This window comes from Acartia tonsa, chromosome 8 (assembly GCF_053477335.1).
Source record: "Acartia tonsa isolate MP-2025a chromosome 8, ASM5347733v1, whole genome shotgun sequence".
NCBI classification, from domain to species: domain Eukaryota; kingdom Metazoa; phylum Arthropoda; class Copepoda; order Calanoida; family Acartiidae; genus Acartia; species Acartia tonsa.
The window spans coordinates 45,120,762-45,133,509 of record NC_137267.1 but is presented as its reverse complement, the minus strand read 5'-3'; the positions used below and the strand labels follow the sequence as shown (position 1 = coordinate 45,133,509).

The 12,748-nt window shown below is 31.7% G+C and overlaps 1 protein-coding gene across 1 annotated transcript in view; it reads right to left on the bottom strand.

Moving 5' to 3' along the window:
• LOC145327067 (uncharacterized) overlaps positions 1-12,748 on the bottom strand; it is a 147,289-nt gene that overhangs the window by 6,555 nt on the left and 127,986 nt on the right. The window contains exons 37-38 of the mRNA XM_080170588.1: positions 7,649-7,740; positions 6,071-6,105 (exon numbers count right to left, since the gene is read on the bottom strand). Of these exons, the coding sequence (XP_080026714.1) occupies positions 6,071-6,105; positions 7,649-7,740 (127 nt within the window). The remainder of the gene's footprint in view (positions 1-6,070; positions 6,106-7,648; positions 7,741-12,748) is intronic.

Sequence of the window (12,748 nt, the reverse complement as noted above, 5' to 3'; positions counted from 1 at the left end):
TATTGAATCCGTTCCAATATGCAGTTGAATTTAAAATTATTCAATAAATATGGAATCCAAGCACTATTGCATTCAAACCAAACATGCCTGGGTTGTTTAGGACAATGTGACTGAAACTGATTTTAAATACATATTTTCTTAATTCTTGTTATTCAGTTGGTTTTTTTATTTAGCTCTTGTAGATTAGAGCAGGTTTAGAAGAGCCCAAAGGGCTAAATCCAATGAGTTTAGCAATATTCTTTTGAAATAAGGGATAGTTAATTTTTTAGTGGGAAGGTTTTATTTTTTAGCAATGAAAAATAATTCTCAATTGCCTTATTTCTTGTATATTTGTAGATGGGATATTGTAACCGCGAAGAAAGCATGTAATACAATAAGACGTTGAAAATGGTACTTAATGCTGTTTGTCATGCGGGAAATTAATAGAAGGAGAGATACCTTAAAGTGTTAAATTACCTTAAAGTAAGAATACTAGGACGGTTTTGTAAGATGTAGAGACCCTACTCTAAATCCCTAGAAAGCAACGCTAAACAAAAAACTTTGATAGTGACGGTTTTTGCAATCTTAAATTATCTGTATCCACAGAAGCTATGAGACGGAGGCAGATTATAAACAGCTGGCAGAAGTAAACAAAACTTTATGAAAGGATTAATCCAGGATTATCTGTACTGGCATTGTTTAGGGAGTGGTAGTAAATTAGTGTAAATTTGGGTATTGTTACTTTTTTTAAGGGGTGCAAAGTTGTAAACACCTTGCCCGATTTTTTCAGAAATTAACAAATCTATTTTTTATGATGACAAAAAGGGTTATTTTCCAGTGATCTAAAGGGGTAAGACAATGGCCGATAAATTGATGTACATCCCCAATCATTGTACACAAAATTACTTCTCCTTTATTATAAAGTAAGTGGTTGAAACTTTTGAACAGTCAACTTAATGAATCATCCATTCAAAATTCACTAAAGTACTGAAAGTTGATTCGCTAACGAATAAGAAAACGTTTTTAAAAAACTTTGGGGACTAGTGTAAACAGCCCATTGTCTCCTATCTCTCTGGTAATTTAGGGTATTGTTACTTTTTTAAAGAGGGGCTAAATTGTAAAAACCTGGCCGATTTTTTCAGAAATTATCAAATCTAATTTTTTAAAGATGACTAAAAAAGGCTTGCTTCAAAATAGATTATTTTTAAAAATTCTTCGGTTATCAAATGCAGGATATTTAGGAAATAAAATGACCTAAAATATTTTACAATAAATATTGTTGCATCCGCATATCAGTCTTACAATATTCTCATATTTATTTACAGCTAACCTATTCTTTCATACTAGCGGCTATGCCCCTAGAGGCATTATGTAACAGCTTTACCACAGAAGTATGATATCCAATCGTCTCAATTGTAACAAGCATTTTTTTCTACGGACCTCTATAATTGTTATCCCTCCTAGCAAACTTAAGGGGTATGGATACACTCTCCTAGATGTCCACCACTCTACACCCCGTTGAAACAACCCCCTCACAGCCAGGGGGAGTGGGGCGTCAAGTTAAAAAGTTTCTCCGCAGCCAAGATATTCACCAGAAATGTTACAGACAGACATTTATAATTCTAGAGTGGTTTTGCTTCCCAAAAAATATTTGGAAAATAATAAAAGAATTTCTTTTTTCCTTCTTAAGTATACATATCATTATGTTAGAAGAAAATAATATCCAATAAAGTTCCTACTGTTTTATTACTGTTTTATTAGAAGCTCACTAAAAACCTCCCACCAGTTTTCAACAACAAGCTTTTCTGTTCAAGGGACCTTCCTTAATTTATATTTTTGTCCACAGTTTTCCATATGTTGAATTGTTGTTATTATTATCCTATTATATAAAGTAGTAAGCATTTTTAGTCTGTCCCGAAGGATCTCTCTAACCGCTGAACCGATATTGTTCTTCTTTACAGTGAAGCTTCTTATAGGTCCTGGGAAGGTTTTAAACTTTTTTTGGGGAGGGTGTCTTTACCCCCCTCCCTCCAAAAACTATTTTTTTTTACTCTTTTGAAACTCAAATTTAAAAAGGGAGGAGGTCAATTTTCTCCATTCTACCTTAAGTGCCCCTTGAGGCTTCTAGGGGCGTATCTGCTAGTGAATTATACAGTATCAAAGCAGAGTGAGAGAGAGGGGACAATGAGCTGTTTATTACACTTGTCCCCAACGTTTTCTTATCCATTGACTTAACAACCTTTAGCGATTTTTGATTGGTTTACTTATTAATTGAGTGTTCAAACTTTTCAAACACCATGTTTCATCAACAGAAGGAGTAATTTTGTCCATCATCATTCGAGATTTACATCAGTTAAACGGCCATTGTCTAGTCCCCTTTAACGGCTTATAAAATTCAAACTTCTCCATGATATCTAGATGACATAATAAATCTATGTGTAAAGACTCGCCGCCGTTTTCCCGAGGTAGAGCAACAGCCAACGCCTGCCCTAGCCTACCGTTCTTATTTACAGTATTGTTAAGAATGGATTTATTATCACTTGGATATTACTTGGGTTATCAAGTATTCTAATATAGTGACACTTGTAGCTTGCTTAAATAACGATCCCTCACTTCAACTCCCTTTACCTCACATCCCATCCCTTCCTACTGGATGAAAGAACTGACCAATTAGTAATGTTCCTATTAGCAACCTAAATTAGCGGCAATTTTCCCCTGTCATATAATATCCACGTATATTCTATATCCATTTGTTTAAAAATTTATATTTACTAAAAACTATGGTATGAAGTTCCTTTTAATAAAGTATTTAGTCAATTTGAACATTAAACAGCTAGTTTTCAACAAGAGAGAGGAAATGAAATGAAATATCATTCCACTAACTCTTGGAATTATTGCATTATTAAAAAGTATCTTTTTAACTCAAAATATTTTCTACAGTTAGGGTTTGTACCTCAGTTACTCAGTATAACGTATAACCTATCAAATTTTGTTATAGTTATTCAACATAAGAATGTAGTCATTTTATCAATAGAATACCATTATCAAGAACGCCAAAGTGGAGGGAGTGGAAAGGGTGCACCCCCCCCCCCCACCCCCGAAACAAATTTTGGAAATACATTAAATTTTACCCTTTCCACCTATATAAAATTGTATCCCCAAGTTGAGAATACCAATTAGACACCTCCAAGAGTTCTTGTTTTTTTTTTTTTTTTTTTTTTTTTTTTGGGGGGGGGGGAGGTGTAGATATCATTTGTACGAATCATATTGGGAATTTTTGTAAAATTATTTTAAATTGTGAATAGTCAGGGTTCTAAATTTTCCACAAATATCAAGATAAAAATCATTAAATTATCAACAGTTTTATTAGACCGAGCCTTCGGCCCCTCGGAGTTTAACAAAACTGGTCTTTAACTAATGAAAAAAAAACAAGACTGCAGACAGGTAAATATATGTACAACCCTTTGATTGTACAAACATTATCTGAAATCTTATATTCGCGATTGTGTCTGTTTTTGAGCCAAGGCATACATACATATACAGTGTGTTTTTTTTATGAGAACTTTTTTGAAAGCAATTTTACCACACTTATAGTTATCAGAATTTAATGATTAATGGCTTATTTTCTTCGTTTTGTATAACCATTTATAGAACATCAAAAAAATATTTCAGTTTTTATTTAAAAAGTAACATAAAATAAAAATTTAAAACTTGGGTGTCAACATCTAAAACTGGTTTTAGCGCATTTTTCTTAAGCTCAAATCTTCTTCCCTTTGCAAGACAAAAATTGGATTTTCAGTAGACGACTTTGGGGGGCCAGTTCTCCCACCTTGGTTGAGATATGGCCTTTGATATGTTCTAGTACATGTCCCCAAAAGTATCTGTATCAATTTTTAACTCTGTATATCAACTTTGAAGCGTTTTGCAGCCATTCTTGCAAAGGGTAGAAGATTCGAGAATGAGAAAAATGCGCTAAAACCATTTTTAGATGTTGACACCTAGGTTTTGAATTTTTGATTTTTTTTGCACTTTTTAAATAAAAACTGAAATATTTTTTTGATGTTCTATAAATGGTTATAAAAACCGAAGAAAATAAGCCATTAATCAATAAATTCTGAGATAACTATAAGTGGGGTAAAATTGCTTTAAAAAAACACACTGTACGAAGTCGTTGTATAGAAGGCAGACCAAAGGCAAATAAACCCTTTTTAATATCCTTACACACCCGTCTAAATGATTTTCTATATGGTCTTAAATATAAGGAAAATTTTTAAGAAAAAGAAAAAAATGTATCTTATACCCAAATATATATAATCAGCGGTGGCGTCCTCAGCATCTAAGAGCTCTGTATTGATGTACGAAGTAAGGGTACAGAAAACAGCCTAATACCATCCCATTAACAAAATTTTTATAAAATTACAATATAAATCCACCCTGGGGCCTATATAAACTCATTCGATTTAATGATTAGCGATATCTTAAAGTAAAATTCTGCCTATGGCCGTATTCTTTAGGCGAATAAAGAGTTGACCTCTCATCAATTTTCACATCATTCATATATTTACTAAAAAATGTATCTTTCCGTGAATAGGATAGAATTGTTTTAAAGTGGGTTTATGTTGGATATGGGCCAAGGTATAGAAACAGTAAAAACTATTTGGAACCACAAAATCTTTTTGTTCGGTGTTGCTGCTTCATATAGACAATTTTCTAGACTAATTTCTTTGATCTTATCTAACATATAATTTAATACAAAAAAGTTTTATTTTCGGCATGACAATTCTCTAAAAATACATTAGTAACAAGTGGCGTGCACAGCAATCCACAATTGGATTGTGAAATCTTAAAAAGTTGAAAACAAATTTTTGTGGTTCTTCTTAACTTTTTTTTTAGACTAGGGGGATTTGAAACCCTCCTACACTTCCTTCCCGCACGCCACTGATAGCAACTATATATATATATAAAAGAAACTTTTATTATAATAATAAAACTAAAATTTGCAATAATTATAAATTTGCCCCTTGGTTAGTTTTTTACATATTACATAGTCTTGCCTAGCTATGGGAAATGCTAAAGATGATTAAATTTGACTCTGATAAAAATTGGCTCCAAAAATTGTTGAGTCTAATTATTTTAAAGGTAGAGTTTAAATGTAAATAAAATAATCGCTTGGTGACTCTTAGTGAACTCAAATAAGTCTGGATGAATGTTTCTTGCAAACAATTGTGTATGTATTGATGAAAATTAGCTCAATAAACTCCCAGACTTTTCTCAATTTATATCCATTACAATAAAATAACCTTTTATGTAACTACTGCTAGATTTTTATTTAAAAACTTTAAGATATCATGAAGCAGTTTTTTTAGAATGCATTTATATTTACCTTTTCTTACTTTTAAAGTAATTTTCATAGAATAATGCCTTAAAAGTTCTAGTAAGTTAGAAAAAAATTAGTTAAAAATCCGAGATCAATTCCACACAAAGTTAATGTTAAAATCTGTGCAACAAGTAAACTAAGGGAAAATAAGCCTATTTCTTCGCTTGCAGATAAAACAAGGATGACAACATCCATAAAAGCGAAGTTCTAAAACGGACGGACATTAACACTTGTATTGTGTCAGAACTTAATAATCAGTATATAAATGTATAAGAGTTGAAGCAAAATTGTAAGTATATTTGTAGAAAAACTGCTTGATACAAGATAATGTTTATGAACATACTTATATTTTTAGGACTTGATTATAGAGTTGCTTTGCATATAATATTGTACTTTGTTGTCCCAGGAATCAATATACCAAAAATCAGATCAATCGGATAATTAGATCACATAAAAAATTTGTTGTTAAAAAAGTAAAAAAATCAACATGTTTAAAATGGACGTACGGACATTCTGGTAGTAATTATAGAGTTGCTATTTTTTCTAAATCATACCTACTATAGGAATCACCATAACAAATTTAAAATCAATAGGACAAATCTAACCTGTTTAAATTAACGAAAGAGCTAACTGTTTGTGACGGAAGGATGTATAGATGGACAGACCGACCCTAATTTTAGAAAAGCTTCACTATATAAAATAAAAAAAACTTACTTCCAATCAATACTTTTACCAAAGCTGATATCATCCTGAAATAAAAATATTTTTAAAATCATATTTTCTTGAAAAACTAAAAATATCTACAAAATTAAAGTTTGAATCAAATGAGTCTAGGCCTTGTTTCCAATATATCAGGCTAGGAGGTGGTTATTTACAACCTCTCCAACCCACCCCCCTCTCCTACAAATTTGTCAAAGACAGATTTTAATGAACTTTCAGTGTAAAATTTATTTTATTTTCTATTATTCAATTCATGGATAAAAAGGTATGTATATTCAAATGATGAGGATTTATTAAGAACTTGTTGCTGCGCCTTTATCCTATGTTGGAGTGCGGAATGGTTAGAAAATAGCCTAAAACCATCCCAAGACATTAATAAGCTTCCCTGGAAAGTTAACATATTTGGACTGTTATTTTACAAGATATTTAGCTTCTATATTCAGGAATAGTATTTGTTCAATTTTCTTGTACTTTTTTTATGTTTCACCCTTTAATCCTTGCATTATATTTTGATGGAATATATGTTATAGTGTTCTATCTAACGAATTATTAACCATTCATCATTTGCACTAAATGGGAAAAGGAATTATAAAAAAAATTAAGACTAAAAAGATACAAAGGGAGAAAACTTGATACAGACTTATTAACGATTTTTTACTAATTTCATTCTTAGCTTAAGGCATATATCATCATTAAAGCTATTGAAGGCAGAGTTTTATGCATAGAGTTATAAAGATTGATTAAACGTCCATTGCCCTAGCACTGATTTGCTATTTTTTTTTTTTTTTTTCCATACAAAAATCTAGGTTATGTGTAATATCAAATAAATTGTTTACTAAATATCAAAATAAATGCTTAAATAGCACTTTATTTTTACATGTATAAAAGAACGTTGGAAACTATCAAATGCCTTTTGGAAATCAGAAAAAGAATAATTTTAAATTTTGTATAAATTAATAATGGATTGAAATTTAAGCTATACATTGTTTGAAGACCGATAATATTTCATTAAGAACTATATCATACTAAAGTATTAAAAGAAATTTTAATATATCCAAAATAGGATATACCTTAAGAATAATATAATTATATATATAGATAAGAACAGATGAACATGTGTGCATTCCTACAAACATAAATCATTAGGAGAAAAAAAACCTTGTTAAGGGCGCCATATTGGAAATTTGACGGGCAACAAGAAGTTGGCTCGTTTTTTGCCCTACTCCTCCTCCATACTTTGTATTGGAAACATATAAAGCTGTTTAGACTGAAAGAAGGCAAAGTGTGTGGGGGGGGGGGGGGGGAGAGGAAGCCCGCTTTAATTTGTTGGTGTCAGGTGAGAATTAGATAATGAGTTTACACTTTTACTTGGAGAGAGAAAAGAAATGTGAAAAAGAGTTAAATATTCCAGCATATACATAAAGTTTAAAAAAATAATTTTCTCAATATCTCTAGGATAAAATTTTTTTTTACTAGCTAGGTAACCGCTAGACCGATATGGCTCTCCTTTAGAAACTAATATCAATGAATATTAATATGATTCTTTGCTTTAACAATTTAAAAAAAACTTACCCCTGTAATCATTATAGCAAGTTCATGTATGCAGCCCTTAAAACCAGTTCTAAAGAGAGCGGGTAGACCAGTTACACTATCAGGAACGCCACCTAGTAAACAGAGAATGTATTAAATTTGTAGTATTAGTAACTTAATAAACGAAGCTAATAAATAATCTATGTAAATTCAATTATATACTTACTAGCGGCTTCGCCCCTAGCCTCTAGGGTCTTTGCCTTAAGAGGTAATTTATTTAAAAAATTGGGTATGCAACCACTAATTTCGAATATATTATCCAAAAAAAATTAGGGGGATTTTTTTTTTTTTTTGGGGGGGGGTTGGGGGTGTCCCACCACCCAAGAAAATAGCCTTAAAACATCAAAGGACCAGTAGGTATATTCCCTGAAGAGTAGAATCCGATCGGTTCAGTGGTTACCGAGATCTTAAGGGACAGATAGACGGACGGACGGAAAGACAGACATCTAGCTACTTTATATTATAGATGAAGTTAACAGTATTTACTTCTTATACCATAAGATATTTTATATTTTATTATTTATGTTTAAACAAAATTGCACAAATATGCATTATATAACATAAACCATATACTTATGTTAATGTATAATATTGTATTTTCATAGTATTGTTGTATTATTAATAGGTCTGTGTTAGAAAACTGTTTTGATTGAGTGTTTTGCAGACCTTTTCTGGTTTCCAGGGAATCATTTATTCCTGTTCTTTACAGATTAATTTTTAGTAGTATCAAATGTTTCTTTACTGTTATAAATGACTCTAGAAGCCAGCTATTGCAAAAGAATAGAAGATTAGATATTATATTAGATCAAATAAGTATGATTAAGTCCAACTGTTTTTTTTGCGCCAAAAACCAATAAAATATACAATAAATATTTCAAAAATATTAAACACTCTTATTTTAAACAAGGATGACAACATCCATAAGAAACAAGACAATAAATGCCAAAAGAGAGACAAAATGAGTCTTGAAATATAAAAACTAAGTATTTTATATCAAAGGTGAATTCTTAAAAAAAACTTTTGCTCCACTAAAATTTTAGTGAGGCAAAATTATCTCCTCTAAATTTTAGCGAGCCTCACTGATTTTAGTGAGTCAAACTGCTATTAGCGTGGCAATTTTTTAAAGAATTCACCTCAGATCTGAAAAAAAATGTCAAATTTTTTTAAAGATATTGCAATAAAACTGATGGACTTAGGAAATAATAGAGTAGATGCATGTCGACCAGAAGAATCAATATGCAAAAAAATATCATCAATCTATCTAAAAAAACAGCCGAGCAAATAAAAAGCATTACCGACAACATATTGGCGGACATAATAAACAATGACCCCCCAATCCAATTTTTTAAGGAAGAAGCCATTTAGTCAGAAACGGCATGGCTTTGACATTAGTTTTAGATTGTATTACTCAATCTGTCTTCATTATTCTTCTTAATTTTTAGTTGCGTGTTAAGCCTGTACAAATCTTTTCAAAAGCGAAGCTTTTCTATAATTAGGGTCGGTCCGTCCGTCCGTACGTCTGGAACTGATAGCTTTTTACGTTAATTTAGGCCTTTTAGAAGTATCCTATCGATTTCAAACTTTGCATAATGATTCCTATAACAGTGAGGTACGAATTAGAAAGCGCAGCAACTCTTTAATCGTTACCAGAAAGTCCGTACGTCCATTTTAAACATGTTGATTTTTAACTTTTTTAATAAAATTATCCGATTGGTCTATTTTTGGAAAACTGATTCCTAAGACAATAAAGTACAATGTTATCAGCGAACCATCTCTATAATCAAGTCCTTATAATGTCAGTATGTCCATTAAAATATTCTGTATTTAAGTAGTTTTTCAACAATTTTACTTAAAAATTTGTTTCGAAATTATAATTTATAATTCTGATTACTCAGTATTTACACGAGTAAATGTTCGTTTGTCCTTCCATTTAAGAGCTTCGCTTTTATGGATGTTGTCATCCTTGTTTTTGTAAATCTTGATCATATTTGTAAAAAAAATAAGGTGAAACAGAAAAGAAAACTAAATGTAAACTTGGGGAGATTAATAGGAAAATACTTTACACACAAAAATATAATTTACACAGCAATGCAGTGAATTCAGGATCAAGTCAAGTTTAGCAACTTTTTAGTATAACCCTTTAAACCAATGAGTTGACGACAAACCACCCCCCCCCCCTTTTGTTTCAACTTAACTCTTACCTTATCTAGAATAAGTATAAAAAAGTTTGTTTAAATAATTCAAATTGCTAATTATTTCTGTTAAAATGTAAAATATTGCTTTCCCTTAAATTGACTAGCGAGCACAAAACAGCATCTCCACCTTTTTAAAAAAAAACATATCAAAAAAAGGGAATGCAGGTTTTTATGCCAAACCCCACCAGGGCTTATACCCAAACACAGGAGTATTCTGTACCAATTACAACCTAACCTGCTCTAAAGTAAAAACAAACACAAGTTATAAGCGAGCACAAAGACGCCACGCCCCTATCTATATAAAATGGATATAAGGAGGGTGTAGTTTTTTTATGCCAAATCCATGCAGGATCTATACCTGTGGTGCCTTTCAGGGCTACCCTGTACCCATTAAAACCTAACCTGGCCTAGAGTAAGAAACTAACACAAGAGAAGCTCTCATCCCTTCCCTTCAAAATACATCTTCTTTGTGTTAAGTATGTAAAATGCATTTGATCCAAAAAGAAAATTTCAGAATGTAAAGAAAATAACACAAAATCCTAGTCTTATCTAGGCCCTTCCGAGGATAAAGCATAATAAAATAAAAACTAAATTATTTAAAGATACTTTTTAATAGTTATTCCAGCTCCAAATCCTATGGTTGTTAACCAATTCCAACACATTGAAATTTTTCAATTGATTGTAGATAAAGAGCGTCATTTTTTGGCAATATTCTGTCAAATTGAGTGAGACCTTCTGGTCAAATGCCTTTATTAGGTCAAACTGTTCGTAATTATGCGTTTAATTATACTATTCAATTAGTTAAGATTAAGTGCAGCTTGACTTAATAAGCGCCTTTGACTGCAAGCTTGCACTCAATTTTGTGGAATATTGCGAAAAAAATTGACACTCTTTCCACGAAAAAGAAATATAATTTGCCCGTTTGTGTTGCTTGGGCCTTCCCCATGGAGCTAACAAAATTGGTATTAATACATTTTTTTCGTTTTATTTCAAATGAAAGGGGGAGGAGCTTTTTGCTGGACTAGCCAAAGGGAAACTACCAAAAATTGATATGAATCCATATCCCAATTCCCTGTTGATCTATACTTTCTTCTCCATAGATTTTGATCTATCTATGTTTCGTTTTTGTTCAGTTGTAATTGCAGGCAACACTTTATATACGGATACTAGCGACTGCGCCCCTTGTAACTTGCGGATCTATATCCAAAGGAATTTATAATGGGCAGGAAAACAGCCTAAAACTATCCCAAAAATAAAACATCATAAAACTACCCCAAAACCTAAGTTCATCTTCTCGAAAAAGTCAATCAGATTTTATTAAGATCTTAAGCCTTAAACAAAAAAACCTATTGTGTTTATATAGTTATTAACCTTCATGGGAACTATGAGAAGCTTCATTGCAAAGAAGAACCATATAGGATCAGCAGTTAGTTAGATTGTTCTCAATAGACAGGAACACAGATGCACAGACAGACATCTGTTACTTTTATAAAAAGATACTAGGTTTTTAGCCCTTAGTCTTTAGTGGTTTATCAAAAGATAGAAGGTGACAAACAATACTCAATTTCATTTAAAAGGAAGAAAATAGAACAATATAAATGGCTAGGAGACGAATACGAGATCTTTTGGTACAAATAAACATCCCAGCAATATTGTAATATGTTTGAAAATAGCTTAAAACTACCACAAGTGTTAACAGATATCTTAAGCTTCAGACAGACAATGGGACAGACACTCAGCCTACTACTTTGTATGATTTATTTACATACAATTTGCAATATTATGGAGGAATCTTATCTGAAACTATTTACCAGGGCTCGGCAGCCGGGCGTCAGCCTACGTAAGCCTCAGTGCTATCACATATTATAACTTTAAAAATCAGCTGGATGTCTAAAACATACCATAATTTTTTTGCACATAATCGGGTTTAAATTTGATGCTGTTGCTCGGATGCCGATCCTTATTACAAAGTATCTATCTATTATACAAAAAAAGCCCTTCATATTCCTCAACCTAACCCAATTACAGAGATACTTAAGCTTATAAAATTGTCACTATATTGTATGTATGGATAGCAACCATAACCCACTTAGTTTTACTTACATTCTTTACATCATATTATTGCTTTATGTCAATACTAGCGGCTTCGCCCCAAGAGGTGATCAAAAAAAATTGAGGTGAAATTCGTAAAAGGACCAAGGAAATCTTCTGCAAAAAAAATAAAGGACCTAGGAAATCTTCTGCAAAAAAAAATAAAGGACCTAGGAAATCTTCTGCAAAAAAAAAATAAAGGACCTAGGAAATCTTCTGCAAAAAAAAAAAAAAAAAAAAAAAAAAATTGGGGGGGATTTTTTTGTTTTTTGGGGGGGTTGGGGGTGTCCCACCCCCCAAGAAAATAGCCTAAAACCACCACAGGACCAGTAGGTATATACCCTGAAGAGTAGAATCCAATCGGTTCAGTGGTTACCGAGATCTTAAGGGACAGACAGACGGACAGACGGACAGACATCAAGCTACTTTGTATTATAGATAAGTAGCTAAGCTGTATAACAAGAAAAGTTAATGTATCTATAATCTTAATATATTGCAGTTAAAAATTCTTGATATATGTACATTACTAATGATAACAAAACAATACCCCTTTTATTGATTAAATTTATGTATTTGTTGAAAAGTTTGGACACTAATATTTTGGCACCAACAAATCATAATTTATAAAGTACTCTAAGTACTTTAATGGGAAGGAAGTAGAGAGAATCAGCAATAAAAGTGAAACTAAGTCTTTTTAATTTGTTGGAGTACATCTTGATAATTTAGCGAGATCCTTCGGTACAAACAAACAGACATTGTTCTACTTTGTATTATAGATAAGTAGCAATGATTTAAA